General features: G+C 44.8%; 2 protein-coding genes across 4 annotated transcripts in view; both read left to right on the top strand.

Annotated features, from left to right (window-relative positions):
- The window catches only part of LOC134984278 (gastrula zinc finger protein XlCGF26.1-like), a 42,483-nt gene extending 31,116 nt beyond the window's left edge, over window positions 1-11,367 (top strand). The window contains exon 2 of the mRNA XM_063949904.1: window positions 7,379-11,367. Within this exon, the coding sequence (XP_063805974.1) occupies window positions 7,379-8,709 (1,331 nt within the window). The 3' untranslated portion in view covers window positions 8,710-11,367. The remainder of the gene's footprint in view (window positions 1-7,378) is intronic.
- LOC134984275 (zinc finger protein 260-like) overlaps window positions 1-17,296 on the top strand; it is a 150,943-nt gene that overhangs the window by 42,470 nt on the left and 91,177 nt on the right. The window lies entirely within an intron of this gene.

Raw genomic sequence — 17,296 nt, 5'->3', positions numbered from 1 at the left:
CAGCCCGAGAAGGGGCGTCCGTGCCTACAGCCCGAGAAGGGGCGTCTGTGATTACAGCCCCAGGTGGGGCATCTGATGTTGTGACCCCAGTAGGGGTATCTGATGTTCAGGTTCCAGAAGTGGCATCCGGGCATGCAACTCAAAGAAGTGTGTCTGATCTATTAACCCCAGGAGGGGTCTTTAGAGTTTCAGCCTCAAGTGAGGAATCCAGGGCCAAGATCCCAGGAGGAATTCTTAAAGTCACAGATACAGACATGAACTTTTGTTTGCCAACTTCAGAGAGTGCTACCAGCTCAGTACCACTCCAAGAGGGATCATTAGAACATCCGGATTCTGTCTATACAGAATCAAGTGTCAATGGACCTAGCCCGGTTCCAGCCGTCGGTCCAAAGTCTCCACTGGTTCCAGCCAGCCTGAGTGGCGCCAATGATGGGCTACCTCCTTCGGTTCCAGCCGATTCCAGAATCCTCGGAGCAAATCCGGTCCTATCCGTCAGTCCGAGGACTCCACCGGTTCCTACCGCTTCAAGCTCTTCTGGACCCAATCCGGTCCCATCCGTCTGTCCGGATCAGCCTCCTCTGGTTCCAGCCAGCCCGAGTAGCTCTGTTTCCAATGCTGAGCTACCTCCTTCGGTTCCAGCCGATTCCAGCATCCTCGGATCAAATCCGGTCCTATCCGTCACTCCGAGGACTCCTTCGGTTCCAGCCGATTCCAGTCTCTTCATATCAAATCCGGTTCCAGCCGGTTCATGCTTATCTGGACCCAATCCGGTCCCATCCGTCTGTCCAGATCAGCCTCCTCTGGTTCCAGCCAGCCCGAGTAGCTCTGTTTCCAATGCTGAGCTACCTCCTTCGGTTCCAGCCGATTCCAGCATCCTCGGATCAAATCCGGTCCTATCCGTCAGTCCGAGGACTCCTTCGGTTCCAGCCGGTTCAAGCTTATCTGGACCCAATCCGGTCCCATCCATCTGTCCAGATCAGCCTCTTACGGTTCAAGTCAATTCAAGTAGTCCTGGACAAATCCCTGTTCCATCCGTTTGTCCAAAGTTGTCGTCGGTTCCTGCCGATTCCAGTTCCTCTGAACCCGGTGTGGTTCTCTCCAGTGTTTCAAGTAAGCAACTCCTGTCGCTATGTCCAGAGTCTACAGTTCTTGCAGATATTGCAGTTGCCTCAACCCAGATGGAGGCTCTACGCATCTCACCCCAAGATGAAGCTTCTAGCGTTCTGTCAACCTCAGCAGAGAATTCCCGTCAGTCAATCCAGGAGATGACGTCCTCTCTCCACCCTCGAGCATTTCAAGTTGATTCTACTCCTGCTTCTGAATGCTTATTCCAGTCCTCAACTCTCAAGTGTCCTACATTGTCTTCCGAGACTTCAACTGACATTCAGCATTCTAAGTGTCCACTAGATACACAAGCTCCAGTCTACTTTGATGGTGACTATGCTCAGTTTCGTGCAGTGGCGAGCCAATACCTCGCTTTTACTGAGTCGGAACCTTCAGTGACTATTTCTCCAGCCAATGCAATCAGATACTTCCTCCTGTTCTTCAAAGGTAGAGCACTGGACTGGGCGAATCCTCTCATTGAATCTAAAGATCCGCTACTGAATGATCTTCCCGCTTTCTGCGAAGCCGTAAAACAGGAGTTTGCTCCAAAGTTTATGTATTCAGAGTCATCTGGGCATTCTGGCCAATTTGTCAACAGTTTGTCTACTGCTAAATCCTCTCCAACATCTCTGTCTGTGCAAGATCAGGATACATTAGACCAAGCTATTAAAGATTTCCAAGCTGTAAAGTCAAGACAAGGTTCTCAGACTTCAGATTTGAAAGTTGCATGTACTCCCGTGTCTCCATCCTACAGCAACACTTCTGAAAGTATTGACTCCCCGGATTCAACATCTGATCAGTCTTCCAGTTCTCAGTTTTTCGACTCAACTCCTTCCAAACATGAACAGGTTCTGTTGAATCAATGTATCAGAGATTTCAAGAATTACAGGAATTGGAGAGCTCCAGAACCAGTTCAAAGTCTACCATCTGTTGACGTAAGTGTTGGCTATGCTGCCGTAAACCCTAGTCCTGGTGTCTCATATAGCTTCAAATCTACTGGTCCACAGGTTGTCTCAGATACTGTTATTCCTAAACAAAAGGCGCCCATGACCACACTAGACCTGGACTCTGACTCTGAAAGTGAGTTTGTTGATGACGACTCAAGTTACATTATGGGGGGTTCTATCCTTCCGAGTTATGCCTTCTTCCAGGAAGTAAAACCTGTCTCAAATGACCATGAATGGTCTACTTGTTCTGACGAGGAAAATCTGTCTTCTGAAGATGAAAGTTGGGAAGACTTTTGAGGACCTCTGCTTTTGTGTATTCCTAAGTTCTTTTTCAAGGATCCTCCAAGTTCCTTCGTGGGTGTTCGGTGCCCACCCATAAAAGGGGGGGTACTGTCAGGAATCCGCAGTCTCCATTGCATCACTTCCAGTGAACAGGGCTCTCCTGGCTTCAGTCCTCTGTCCTCAGAGTATCCCCTGTGAATTGGACCTGTGGAACTACAGGTCCCAGCAGTTCCAGTTCTGTTCCAGTCTTCAGTCTCCTGCAGCCCACAGCTCACCGTGCTCCACCTAACCAGTTCAGTTCTGTTCCAGTTCTAGTTTTCAGTCCTCTGCAGCCTGGAATGCTTCAGCTAACTCACAGCTGATCTGGACACCTAATCCAGCTAGTATCTCTGCCTGCAGTTTGTGTCCAATCACTGCTGGGCAGGAGGTATAACTTCCAGTTTGTGGCTCTCTCACATCGCCTTGGACAACACGTCACATCCCGTGAACAGGTGGCTCCTGTTTGCAATCCTCTGTCTACAGAGATATCCTTGTGTAGTGGACCTGTGGAACAACAGGTCCCAGCTGTTCCAGTTCCCAGCTGTTCCTGTGGAACTACAAGTTCCAGCAACCCCTCCAGCTCTCCTGCTGCATTCAGTGTGTAAGTTCCCGTGTTCCAGTCTCCAGATCCCCGTGTTCCTGGTTACCTGCTTGTTACTCCGTGTTCCTGATTATCCTACTACAGCTCCGTGGAACTACAAGCATCAGCAATTCCTGCATTCCTTTACAGGCTTCACACCAATCTCCAACACAGTGTGCTTCAGCCTCAGCTGTAGAGACTCCATCTCCAGGTGCAGCTCATCACCTCACCTGTGAATCAGCTTGCAAGCTGCCTGTGCTTTTCAATAGCACTGTGAACCCTGCATCAAGTCTTCTGCATCTGCTACCAGGTTTGCTACCATTATCATCACCTCTGCTGGCTCCACGTGTTTATCATCTCTGGTTCCCATACCAGCATATTGCCATAGACTCTCACTGTTTTGCCATAGACTTTCAGCTTCCACGCTGCATCATACCCATTGCATTTATTATTGTTTATTTCTCCAAGTATTCCTGCTGTCATATTGTTTTATCTTTCTGCTTAAATAAACAACATTGCGCACATGCGCAGGAATCCAATCCAGTATCCTCACTTCTTCCATCCTACCTCTGACCCACTAGCGCCCCCTCCGGGGACACAAACCAGACCGAACCTGACATACTGTATTTAGCTTTATGATTTTTGAGACCCAAGTGCATGATTTTGCATTTTTTGGCATTAAACTGTAATTGCCAGACTCTTGACCATTCCTCTAGTCTACCTAGATCCTCAATCATTTGTTTTACCCCACCTGGTGTGTCTACCCTGTTGCATACCTTTGTGTCATCTGCAAAAAGGCATACTTTCCCTTTAATGCCATTTGCAATGTCACCAATAAAGATATTAAAAAGCACTGGTCCAAGTACAGATCCCTGGGGTACTCCACTGGTAACATTTCCCTCCTGTGAATGCACTCCATTTACCACAACTCTCTGTTTTCTATCCTTCAACCAAGATCTTATCCATTCAATAATCCTAATATCTAATCCCAAACTTTCAAGTTTATTTAGCAGTCTGCGATGTGGAACTGTGTCAAAAGCCTTACTAAAGTCTAGATAAGCTATATCCATGGCTCCACCTTTATCCATCACTTTAGTCACACAATCAAAAAAGTCAATAAGATTTGTTTGACATGATCTCCCCCCAGTGAATCCATGCTGTTTGGGATCCAGTAAATTGCCGGATTTGAGATAATCTACAACTCTTTCTTTTAAGAGTGTTTCCATCAATTTCCCCACTACTGATGTAAGACTCACTGGTCTGTAGTTGTTTGCCTCTTCCTTGCTTCCACTTTTGTGCAGTGGGACTACGTTTGCTCTTTTCCAGTCCCCTGGAATTTCTCCTGTAGCTAATGACTGGTTGAATAATTCTGTCAATGGTGCTACCAGCACCTCTTTAAGTTCTTTTAGTATCCTTGGATGTATCCCATCTGGCCCCATAGATTTGTCCACTTTCAGCTTTGAGAGTTCTGTTAGGACCTTCTCCTCTGTAAATGTACTTGTTTAATTTTCCTGAATATCCCTGCAACTTAACTGTGGCCCCTTCCCCTCTCTTTCAGTAGTAAATACTAAGCAAAAATAATCATTAAGATGATCTGCTATTAAATTGTCTCCTTCAACAAGACTCCCAGTGTCCGTCTTTAGTTTTATAATTCCGCCTTTTGTTTTTCTCTTTTCGCTTATATACCTATAAAAAGTTTTGCCTCCTTTACCCACTGACTGGGCCATTTTCTCCTCAGCTTGTGCCTTTGCACATCTGATTACCTTCTTTGTCTCCTTCTGTCTAACAAGATATATCTTTTTGTCTTCATTATTTTGTGTCTGCTTATATTTCCTAAAAGCCATCTTTTTTGCTCTCACAATATTTGCTACTTCTTTTGCAAACCACACTGGCTTCCTTTTCCTTGTGTTTTTCCTAACAGTTTTGATACAAAGGTCTGTTGCCTTCAATATTGCACATTTGAATGTTTCCCACCTCTCCTGCACTGTTTCCAAGTTCCTCCACTCTGCCAAAGAATCGCTTACACATTTTCCCATCCCTACAAAATCAGCCTTCCTAAAATCCAACACCTTTGTTTTTGTATGGGACGAGTCAGTCTCTGTCTCAATGCTGAAATATACTGCAGTTTCTGAGTAGCTCGAGACTTACTCTGCCAGTGCGATCAGTTCAGTCAGTGTCGTTCCTGGTTTGACGTCACAAACACACCCAGCGTTCGCCCAGACACTCCTACGTTTCTCCAGCCACTCCCGCATTTTTCCCAGAAACGGTAGCGTTTTTTCACACACACCCATAAAACGGCCAGTTTCCGCCCAGAAACACCCACTTCCTGTCAATCACACTCCGATCACCAGAATGTAGAAAAAACCTCGTAATGCCGTGAGTAAAATTCCTAACTGCATAGCAAATTTACTTGGCGCAGTCACAGTGCGAACATTGCGCATGCGCAATAAACAGAAAATCGCTGCGATGCGAAGAAAATTACAGAGCGAACAACTCGGAATGACCACCATTGTTCCGGATTATCCAAGAAGGACTTGGTACCCGGAACTGCAAGAAATGCTCACAGAGGACCCATGGCCTCTGCCTCTCAGACAGGACCTGCTGCAACAGGGGCCCTGTCTGTTCCAAGACGTACCGCAGCTGCTTTTGACGGCATGGCGGTTGAACGCAGGATCCTAGCGGAAAAAGGCATTCCGGATGAAGTTATTCCTACGCTGATAAAGGCTAGGAAGGACGTGACGGCAAAACACTATCACCGCATATGGCGAAAATATGTTGCCTGGTGTGAGGCCAGGAAGGCCCCTATAGAGGAATTCCAGCTGGGCTGGTTCCTGCACTTCCTACAGTCTGGAGTGACTATGTGCTTGAAGTTGGGCTCTATTAAGGTCCAGATTCGGCTCTATCCATTTTCTTTCAAAAGGAACTGGCTTCTCTTCCTGAGGTTCAGATGTTTGTTAAGGGAGTGCTGCATATTCAGCCCCCTTTTGTGCCACCAGTGGCACCTTGGGATCTCAACGTGGTGTTGGGTTTCCTGAAATCCCACTGGTTTGAGCCACTTAAGACCGTGGAGCTGAAGTATCTCACGTGGAAAGTGGTCATGCTTATTGGCCTTAGCTTCGGCTAGGCGTGTGTCAGAATTGGCGGCTTTCTCATGTAAAAGCCCCTATCTGGTTTTCCATATGGACAGGGCAGACTTTCGGACTCGTCCGCAATTTCTGCTGAAGGTGGTGTCATATTTTCATTTGAACCAACCCATTGTGGTGCCTGCGGCTACTCGTGACTTGGAGGATTCCAAGTTGCTTGATGTAGTCAGGGCTTTGAAGATCTATGTAACCAGGACGGCTGGAGTCAGGAAAACTGACTCGCTGTTTATCCTGTATGCATCCAACAAGCTGGGTGCTCCGGCTTCAAAGCAAACCATTGCTCGCTGGATCTGTAACACGATTCAGCAGGCTCATTCTGCGGCTGGATTGCCACATCCAAAATCTGTGAAAGCCCACTCCACAAGAAAAGTGGGCTCTTCTTGGGCGGCTGCCCGAGGGGTCTCGGCATTACAGCTTTGCCCCCCAGCTACTTGGTCGGGTTAAAACACATTTGCTAAGTTCTACAAGTTTGATACCCTGGCTGAGGAGGACCTTGTGTTTGCCCATTCGGTGCTGCAGAGTCATCCACACTCTCCCGTCCGTTTGGGAGCTTTGGTAAAATCCCCATGGTCCTTACGGAGTCCCCAGCATCCACTAGGACGTTAGAGAAAATAAGATTTTACTCACCAGTAAATCTATTTTTTATAGTCCGTAGTAGACGCTGGGCGCCCGTCACAAGTGCGGACTTTCTGCAAAACGTGTATATAGTTATTGCTTAATAAAGGGTTATGTTATGTTGGCATCCATTGTTTGATGCTCTGTTGTTGTTCATACTGTTGACTGGGTAAGTTTATCACAAGTTATACGGTGTGATTGGTGTGGCTGGTATGAGTCTTACCCTGGATTCCAAAATCCTTTCCTCGTAATGTCAGCTCTTCCGGGCACAGTTTCCTTAACTGAGGTCTGGAGGAGGGGCATAGAGGGAGGAGCCAGTGCACACCAGGTAGTACTAAATCTTTCTTTAGAGTGCGCAGTCTCCTGCGGAGCCCGTCTATTCCCCATGGTCCTTACGGAGTCCCCAGCATCCACTACGGACTACGAGAAATAGATTTACCGGTGAGTAAAATCTTATTATTACATTTGTTATTGTGAGTGTTCTCAGGAGGGTGGACACAATGATAGTCTGAGACACAGTATTATAAAGCCTTCATTAAAAGTTATGTTTTATTATACACACACATTTATAATTAAGTGTCCCAGAGAGTCGTCTTCTCCTATTGTTTACAAGATTAATATTGTTACAGAAAATGTCACATTTCCATAATGTATTTTATTTCCAGCAGATGGACACACAAGCAGGAATATCTCAGAAGGACATCTAATGTTATCCCCGGATTGTGACATAAAAGATAATGGCAGTAGACAGGATTCTCGAGGAGATAACCCCATTACCCCAATCATACATCCAGCTCTATCAGCTGATCCCCCTGATCCTGGTGAATGTTCTCCTGATCACTCTGATATTGGTGCATCTGTTACAGCTCTGACAGTAGATACAGTGTTTCCGTGTTCTGTAGATGCCAAATGTTTTACACAGAACACAAAGCGTATTAACCCACACACAGGTAAGGTAGGTGAAAGGCCACTGATATGTCCGGAGTGTGAGAAATGTTTTACATACAAATCAGATCTTGTTATACATCAGAAAAGTCACATAGGTGAGAAGGCATTTCCATGTTCTGAGTGTGGGAAATGCTTTGCACGGAAATCATGTCTTGTTAGACATCAGAGAAGTCACACAGGTGAGAAGCCATTTCCATGTTCTGAGTGTGGGAAATGTTTTACACATAAATCAGATCTTGTTAAACATCAGAGAAGTCACACAGGTGATAAGCCATTTCCATGTTCTGAGTGTGGGAAATGTTTTACACGGAAATCAGATCTTGTTATACATCACAGAACTCACACAGGTGAGAGGCCATTTCCATGTTCTGAGTGTGGGAAATGTTTTACACGGAAATCAGATCTTGTTATACATCACAGAACTCACACAGGTGAGAAGCCATTTCCATGTTCTGAGTGTGGGATATGTTTTGCACACATATCAAATCTTGTTATACATGAGAGAAGTCACACACGTGAGAAGCCATTTTCTTGCTCTGAGTGCAGGAAAAGTTTTACCTGGAAATCCCTACTTGTTATACATCAGAGAAGTCACACAGATGAGAAGCCTTTTCCATGTTCTGAGTGTGGGAAATGTTTTGCAAACAAATCAGATCTTGTTAAGCATCAGAGAAGTCACACAGGTGAGAGGCCATTTCCATGTTCTGAGTGTGGGAAATGTTTTGCACACAAATCAGATCTTGTTAGACATAACAGAAGTCACACAGGTGAGAAGCCATTTCCATGTTCTGAGTGTGGAAAATGTTTTACACAGAAATCACAACTTGTTATACATCAGAGAATTCACACAGGTGAGAAGCCTTTTCCATGTTCTGAGTGTGGGAAATGTTTTGCACACAAAACCGTTCTTGTTAGACATAACAGAAGTCACACAGGTGAGAAGCCATTTCCATGTTCTGAGTGTGGGAAATGTTTTACACGAAAATCAGTTTGTGTTATACATCAGAGAAGTCACACAGGTGAGAGGCCATTTCTATACTCTGAGAAATAAACCAGCTCTTGTTGCACACAATGGCCCTCATTCCGAGTTGTTCGCTCAGAGTTTTTCATCGCATCGCAGTGAAATTCCGCTTAGAGCGCATGCGCAATGTTCGCACTGCGACTGCGCCAAGTAACTTTACTAAGAAGATAGTATTTTTACTCACGGCTTTTTCATCGCTCCGGCGATCGCATTGTGATTGACAGGAAATGGGTGTTACTGGGCGGAAACACGGCGTTTTAGGGGCGTGTGGCTGAAAACGCTACCGTTTCCGGAAAAAACGCAGGAGTGGCCGGGGAAACGGTGGGAGTGCCTGGGCGAACGCTGGGTGTGTTTATGACGTCAGCCAGGAACGAAAAGCACTGAACTGATCGCACAGGCAGAGTAAGTCTGAAGCTACTCTAAAACTGCTACGAGCTTGGTGATCGCAATATTGCGTATACATCGGTCGCACATTTAAGAAGCTAAGATACACTCCCAGTAGGCGTAGGCTTAGCGTGTGTAACTCTGCTACATTCGCCTTGCGAGCGATCAACTCGGAATGAGGGCCAATAGACATAACTCAGGTGAAGAACCATTTTAATCTTCTGGAGTATACTCATCATTGCCATGCGTTGTTTTTCAAGGTTCTTATCCTATCTCCTATGCTTTTTGCAATATACATGCTACCACTGGGTATAATAATCAGATGTCATGTCCTCATCTACCACTGCTATGCAGATGACCTGTCTTTTGCTCTGGTTACTGAGAACCCAGTACCAATCCTAAATGGTTGTCTAGCTGAGCTCCAGGTGTGGGTGATGCCAGTTGGTGAAACAGGTCCTTGTGATAGAAGCTCACCAACAAAGGACAGGGCTACAGCTCAGCTTTGCCTACCAACCAGAATTACGCTTGGGGGTTCAGAATTACAAAATGCTGATCATGGGGGTGATTCCAAGTTGTTCGCTCGCTAGCTGATTGTAGCAGCATTGCACACGCTAGGCCGCCGCCCTCTGGGAGTGTATCTTCGCTTAGCAGAATTGTGAACGAAAGATTAGCAGAATAGCGAATAGAAAATTCTTAGCAGTTTCTGAGTAGCTCCAGACCTACTCCAACACTAAGATCAGCTCAGGCCGTTTAGTTCCTGTTTGACGTCATAAACATGCCCTGCGTTCAGCCAGGCACTCCCCCGTTCTCCTGACACTCCTGCGTTTTATACTGGCATGCCTGCGTTTTTCTGCACACTTCCAGGAAACGGTCAGTTTTCGGCCAGAAACACCCACTTCCTGTCAATCACACTCCGATCACTTCAACGATGGAAATTCTTTGTTCTGCCGTGATTAAATCTACAAAGTTTGAGCTAAAATACTTAGCGCACTGTGTAGCATGCGCATGCGCATTTTCGCATTAATTGCTCCGTTGCCAAAATCGGCAACGAGCGAACAACTCGGAATGACCCCCCATATGCGGAATCTTGGTGTCCTGGATGGTGGAGTGACACTTAGACATCAGGTATCAGCCACAATCAGATCCTCATCTGAGGAACAGAGCCAGACTCCAGCACTTTATTCCCTCAGAAGATCTACCTACAGTCATACATGCACTTGTATCATCACACATAGACTACTGCAATGTCCTCTACCTGGGTCTCCCAGCAAAAGAATTGCACCGCTTGTAGCTTGTACAGAATGCAGCAGCCAGGCTGTTACCTAACCAGCCCGTTCCTGCCACATAACACCCATTCTCTACCTCCTCCGGCTGCCTGTAAGATGGTGACTATTACATAATCTTACTGACTCTCCCAGCCCTATATGACCAGGGTCTATGGTACCAGAAGCAGCTTCTGCCTCATTACTGCCCTGCTTGTTTACTTCCATCTGCAGATAAAGGACTGTTACCAGCAGTACCAAGAATCCCCAAGCAGTGCTGAGATGTCAGAGGGGGAGACAGGGTGGTGGCACTAGTGCTGTAGCGGGGGCTGACGGAGGCACTGTCTGTGGGTAATATTGTCCCCAAGCAGTGCTAAGGTGTCAGAAGGGGAGACAGGGCAGTGGCAGTAGTAGGGGGAGATAGGGCAGGTGACAGCAGGCGGGGGACAGGGTGGATGGTCACAGTGCAGTACCAGGGGCTGCTGGAGGTAGTAACGAGGTGTATGGGTCCTGCACAGAACCAGTTGATAATTAGACTTAATGATTATTCTTCCTTATTTCTAATGAATCCCTTATATGTGTTCCTGTTATTTGCTGTGTCAGCCTTTATGTGTGTTCTGTGTAATAATCCTGAAAGTAGTGCTGCCACCGATCTCATATCATTTGTAGTAACTTGGAAAAGATGAGATATGAGGTGCACTCTGGAAGCTTATAGGGGGTTAATCAGAGATGAACGCATCCCCTGGAAAATGGTCCTGGCCCGCCCTCATTCACCCCTCAGGGATGCGGCCACAATGCGTGTGTCTGCAGCCTCTGCACGTGCATTTTGTCACCACCAGTAAACTGCTGCGGGCCACTATTGCGGCTGGGTCTGAATGACCCCCATAGGGTTTTGGCTCTCCTGATATGAATCTGTTTTACTTACGTGCAATACTATAATGTAACTTGAATTGTTTCTGTGCTTTAAAGGATATTTTATCCATGTTGTGCAGAGTAAAGTATTTTTTAAGTTTAAAATATAGAGAAAAATCTGTTTATTAAAGATATGAAATAAAGTTTTTTTAAAACAAAAGATTTCCGTTGAGTCTTTTTATGTGTCTGTGTATTATCTTATTTCCAGATAATTGTCGCTATGGTGACAGAAACAATTTCCTGTTAATGTGTCACTTGTATTGTTACTTTTGTGTCCAGCGGGTGGGCTCGGAAATGTTATCCTTTTCCTCGCAGCCCCAGTTGCTGGAGAAAATGAAGGAGTAGCTGGTGACGGGTCACGTTCCGCGTGAGTTGACAATTTTCTCACCAGCAGGTCTTTCCACCTCTACAGACTTGTGTCCGGAAAGAGAGATATAATGTAGGCTTTACACCTAGGATCGAGCACGGTGGCCAAAATGTAGTGCTCTGATTTCAACAGATTGACCACCCTTGAATCCTGGCAAAGCGAATGAAGGGCTCCATCCACCAGTATTTCCAGGGAAGACGTTACGTCTGAGGGACTATGCACAGGCCCAAATGATAATTGTTTTATGATCCTTCTATGTATGAACCAACGGATAGAGGGAATAATCCGAAAGTGTTAATACCAAAGATTAGCTAATCTGGTTGGAGGTGCGACATTAAGCAAATTGCAATGACTGGTTAGGGGGTTTAGAAAAAACACTAGTGGGCTTATATCTAAAGAAGCCTTAATGTGTGGCGCACTCTTTTTTCTTTACGTTTCATGAATAAATGAAAGCATAACTTTTATTATTTTTATTTAAGAATGATTTTTCAATAGACATGACATAAGGCAATTGATTGTCAGCCTGGAAAGACAAGAAATAAATGAAAGATATAAAATAATGTATATACCAGCACTACCTATGTATGGGTATATGGGTAGAGCAATAACTGATATTAGCAAGTGAAATATAAAAGGAATTTAAACAGGTTTTATTTATCAAATTTATGAGATCCTTTCACAACGGGATTGTGATCTAAAAAAAACAACTGTTTTACAGCTGCGCCCTGCAGAGCGTTACTACTGCATACAATATTAGTGCTCCCTGCAGAGCGTTACTACTGCATACAATATAAGTGCTCCCTGCAGAGCGTTACTACTGCATACAGCCTAAGTGCTCCCTGCAGAGCGTTACTACTGCATACAACCTAAGTTCTCCCTGCAGAGCATTATTACTGTATACAAGCTAAGTGCTCCCTGCAGAGCATTACTACTGCATACAACCTAAGTGCTCCCTGCAGAGCGTACTACTGCATACAACCTAAGTGCTCCCTGCAGAGGGTTACTACTGCATACAATATTAGTGCTCCCTGCAGAGCGTTACTACTGCATACAATATTAGTGCTCCCTGCAGAGCGTTACTACTGCATACAATATTAGTGCTCCCTGCAGAGCGTTACTACTGCATACAATATAAGTGCTCCCTGCAGAGCGTTACTACTGCATACAGCCTAAGTGCTCCCTGCAGAGCGTTACTACTGCATACAACCTAAGTTCTCCCTGCAGAGCATTATTACTGCATACAAGCTAAGTGCTCCCTGCAGAGCATTACTACTGCATACAACCTAAGTGCTCCCTGCAGAGCGTTACTACTGCATACAACCTAAGTGCTCCCTGCAGAGCGTACTACTGCATACAACCTAAGTGCTCCATGCAGAGCATTACTACTGCATACAACCTAAGTTCTCCCTGCAGAGCATTACTACTGTATACAAGCTAAGTGCTCCCTGCAGAGCGTTACTACTGCATACAACCTAAGTGCTCCCTGCAGAGCGTTACATACTGCAAAAATATATCTTGTTAGACAGAAGGAGGCAAAGAAGGTAATCAGATGTGCAAAGGCACAAGCTGAGGAGAAAATGGCCCAGTCAGTGGGTAAAGGAGGCAAAACTTTTTTTAGGTATATAAGCGAAAAGAGAAAAACAAAAGGCGGAATTATAAAACTAAAGACGGACACTGGGAGTCTTGTTGAAGGAGACAATTTAATAGCAGATCATCTTAATGATTATTTTTGCTCAGTGTTTACTACTGAAAGAGAGGGGAAGGGGCCACAGTTAAGTTGCAGGGATATTCAGGAAAATGAAACAAGTACATTTACAGAGGAGAAGGTCCTAACAGAACTCTCAAAGCTGAAAGTGGACAAATCTATGGGGCCAGATGGGATACATCCAAGGATACTAAAAGAACTTAAAGAGGTGCTTGTAGCACCATTGACAGAATTATTCAACCAGTCATTAGCTACAGGAGAAATTCCAGGGGACTGGAAAAGAGCAAACGTAGTCCCACTGCACAAAAGTGGAAGCAAGGAAGGGGCAAACAACTACAGACCAGTGAGTCTTACATCAGTAGTAGGAAAATTGATGGAAACACTCTTAAAAGAAAGAGTTGTAGATCATCTCAAATCTGGCAATTTACTGGATCCCAAACAGCATGGATTCACTGGGGGGAGATCATGTCAAACAAATCTTATTGACTTTTTTGATTGTGTGACTAAAGTGATGGATAATGGTGGAGCCATGGATATAGCTTATCTAGACTTTAGTAAGGCTTTTGATACAGTTCCACATCGCAGACTGCTAAATAAACTTGAAAGTTTGGGATTGGATATTAGGATTATTGAATGGATAAGATCTTGGTTGAAGGATAGAAAACAGAGAGTTGTGGTAAATGGAGTGCATTCACAGGAGGGAAATGTTACCAGTGGAGTACCCCAGGGATCTGTACTTGGACCAGTGCTTTTTAATATCTTTATTGGTGACATTGCAAATGGCATTAAAGGGAAAGTATGCCTTTTTGCAGATGACACAAAGGTATGCAACAGGGTAGACACACCAGGTGGGGTAAAACAAATGATTGAGGATCTAAGTAGACTAGAGGAATGGTCAAGAGTCTGGCAATTACAGTTTAATGCCCAAAAATGCAAAATCATGCACTTGGGTCTCAAAAATCCTAAAGCTAAATACAGTATTAATGGCACTATACTGAAAACTACTGAGGAGGAAAGGGATCTAGGAGTCACTATTTCAGATGACTTAAAAGCAGGTAAGCAATGTAACAAGGCAATGAGGAAGGCTAGTCAGATGCTTGGCTGCATTGGGAGAGGAATCAGCAGCAGAAAGAAAGAAGTAATAATGCCACTGTATAGGTCATTGGTACGGCCTCATCTAGAATACTGTATTCAGTTCTGGAGGCCATATCTTCAAAAGGATATTAATACATTAGAAGCTGTACAAAGGAGGGCAACTAAAATGGTGCATGGCCTACATCACAAAACATACCCAGAAAGACTAAGAAATCTCAATATGTATAGTTTGGAGCAGAGAAGGGAAAGAGGGGATATGATAGAAACTTTCAAATATATGAAGGGTTTTAACAAAGTCCAGGAGGGAAACATTCTCCAAATGAAGAGAAGCAATAGGACACGAGGACATGCACTGAGACTGGAGGGGGGGAGGTTCAGGGGAAATTTGCGGAAAAATTATTTCACAGAAAGGGTAGTGGACAAGTGGAATAGCCTCCCATCAGAGGTGGTAGAGGCTAAGACAGTAGAGCAATTTAAACATGCATGGGATAGACATAAGGATATCCTTACAAAGAAATAAGGATCAAATAAGGTTAGTGATAAAAAAAAAAATATAAAAAAAAAAAAAGGGGGCAGACTAGATGGGCCAAGTGGTTCTTATCTGCCGACAAATTCTATGTTTCTATGTTTCTATGTTTCTATACAACCTAAGTGCTCCCTGCAGAGCGTTACTACTGCATACAACCTAAGTGCTCCCTGCAGAGGGTTACTACTGCATACAACCTAAGTGCTCCCTGCAGAGGGTTACTACTGCATACAACCTAAGTGCTCCATGCAGAGCATTACTACTGCATACAACCTAAGTTCTCCCTGCAGAGCATTATTACTGCATACAAGCTAAGTGCTCCGTGCAGAGCGTTACTACTGCATACAACCTAAGTGCTCCCTGCAGAGCGTTACTACTGCATACAACCTAAGTGCTCCCTGCAGAGCATTACCACTGCATACAACCTAAGTGCTCCCTGCAGAGCATTACTTCTGCATACAACCTAAGTGCTCAATGCAGAGCATTACTACTGCATACAATCTAAGTGCTCGCTGCAGAGCGTTACTACTGCATACAACCTAAGTGCTCCCTGCAGAGCATTACTATTGCATACAACCTAAGTGCTCCCTGCAGAGCGTCACTACTGCATACAACCTAAGTGCTCCCTGCAGAGCGTTATTACTGCATGCAAGCTAAGTGCTCCCTGCATAGCGTTACTACTGCATACAACCTAAGTGCTCTCTGCAGAGCGTTATTACTGCATACAACCTAAGTGCTCCCTGCAGAGCGTTACTACTGCATACAACCTAAGTGCTCCCTGCAGAGCATTACTTCTGCATACAACCTAAGTGCTCCCTGCAGAGCATTACTTCTGCATACAACCTAAGTGCTCTCTGCAGAGCGTTATTACTGCATACAACCTAAGTGCTCCCTGCAGAGCGTTATTACTGCATACAACCTTAGTGGCCTTTTCTGGTAACCACTATGTGTTACAATGACCACTTTGTTACTACCCGTAGCGTATCACACGATAAGACAGTGTTACTACCTATAATGTATTACAGTGGCATCGTTCTCACAGGCACAAAGAAACATATATGTACAATTCAGCACATATGTAATAATATTGGTATTGAGAGGAAATGTTTTCCTATAACAAGTATATCATTGTAAAACCCTGTACCAGAGCAGAATCCTCAATCACATGTGTTACCCATTCAGTACATATATAAATTGATAATTGACCACATCACAAAGATCTGCACATGGAATAACACAATATTGTTGGTAATAAAAGATGTTCTCCTGTGACTGAGCATATCATGTGTAACCCTGTACCAGAGCAGAATCCTCAATCACACGTGTTACCCATTCAGTACATATATAAATTGATAATTGACCACATCACAAAGATATGCACATGGAATAAAACAATATTGTTGGTAATAAAAGGTGTTCTCCTGTGACTGAGCATATCATGTGTAACCCTGTAACACAGCACAGTTCTCTAAGGCATGCATATCCAATTCTACACATTTGTATCACTTCTGTGACAATATTGTTATTGAGAAGGGATATTCCCTGTAACAAGGGGGGTAATTCCAAGTTGATCGCAGCAGGACATTTTTTAGCAGTTGGACAAAACCATGTGCACTGCAGGGGAGGCAGATAAAACATTTGCAGAGAGATAATTAGATCTGGGTGGGTTATTTTATTTCTGTGCAGGGTAAATACTGTCTGCTTTATTTTTATACTGCAAATTAGATTGCAGATTGAACACACCACACCCAAATCTAACTCTCTCTGCACATGTTATATCTGCCTCCCCTGCAGTGCACATGGTTTTGCCCAATTGCTAACAGAATTCCTGCTGCGATCAACTTGGAATTACCCCCATGGTATACAATATGAAACCCTGTCACAGAGCGAGGTATACATTATATTATCCCAAGGTTAGTACATAGGCCCTCATTCCGAGTTGATCGCTCGCAAGGCGAATGTAGCAGAGTTACACACGCTAAGCCGCCGCCTACTGGGAGTGAATCTAAACTTCTTAAATGTGCGACCGATGTATTCGCAATATTGCGATCACAAACGAGTTAGCAGTTTTTGAGTAGCTTCAGACTTACTCTGCCTGTGCGATCAGTTCAGTGCTTTTCGGTCCCGCCTGACGTCATAAACACACCCAGCGTTCGCCCAGGCACTCCCACCGTTTCTCCGGACACGCCTGCGTTTTTTCCGGAAACGGTAGCGTTTTCAGCCACACGCCCCTAAAACGCCGTGTTTCCGCCCAGTAACACCCATTTCCTGTCAATCACATTACGATCGCCGGAGCGATGAAAACGCCGTGAGTAAACTTACTTTCTTCTTTGCAAAGTTACTTTGGCGCAGTCGCAGTGCGAACT

This window comes from Pseudophryne corroboree, assembly GCF_028390025.1.
Source record: "Pseudophryne corroboree isolate aPseCor3 chromosome 3 unlocalized genomic scaffold, aPseCor3.hap2 SUPER_3_unloc_46, whole genome shotgun sequence".
NCBI classification, from domain to species: domain Eukaryota; kingdom Metazoa; phylum Chordata; class Amphibia; order Anura; family Myobatrachidae; genus Pseudophryne; species Pseudophryne corroboree.
The sequence above is the reverse complement of the archived record's forward strand: the minus strand, read 5'-3'. Positions and strand labels throughout refer to the sequence as shown.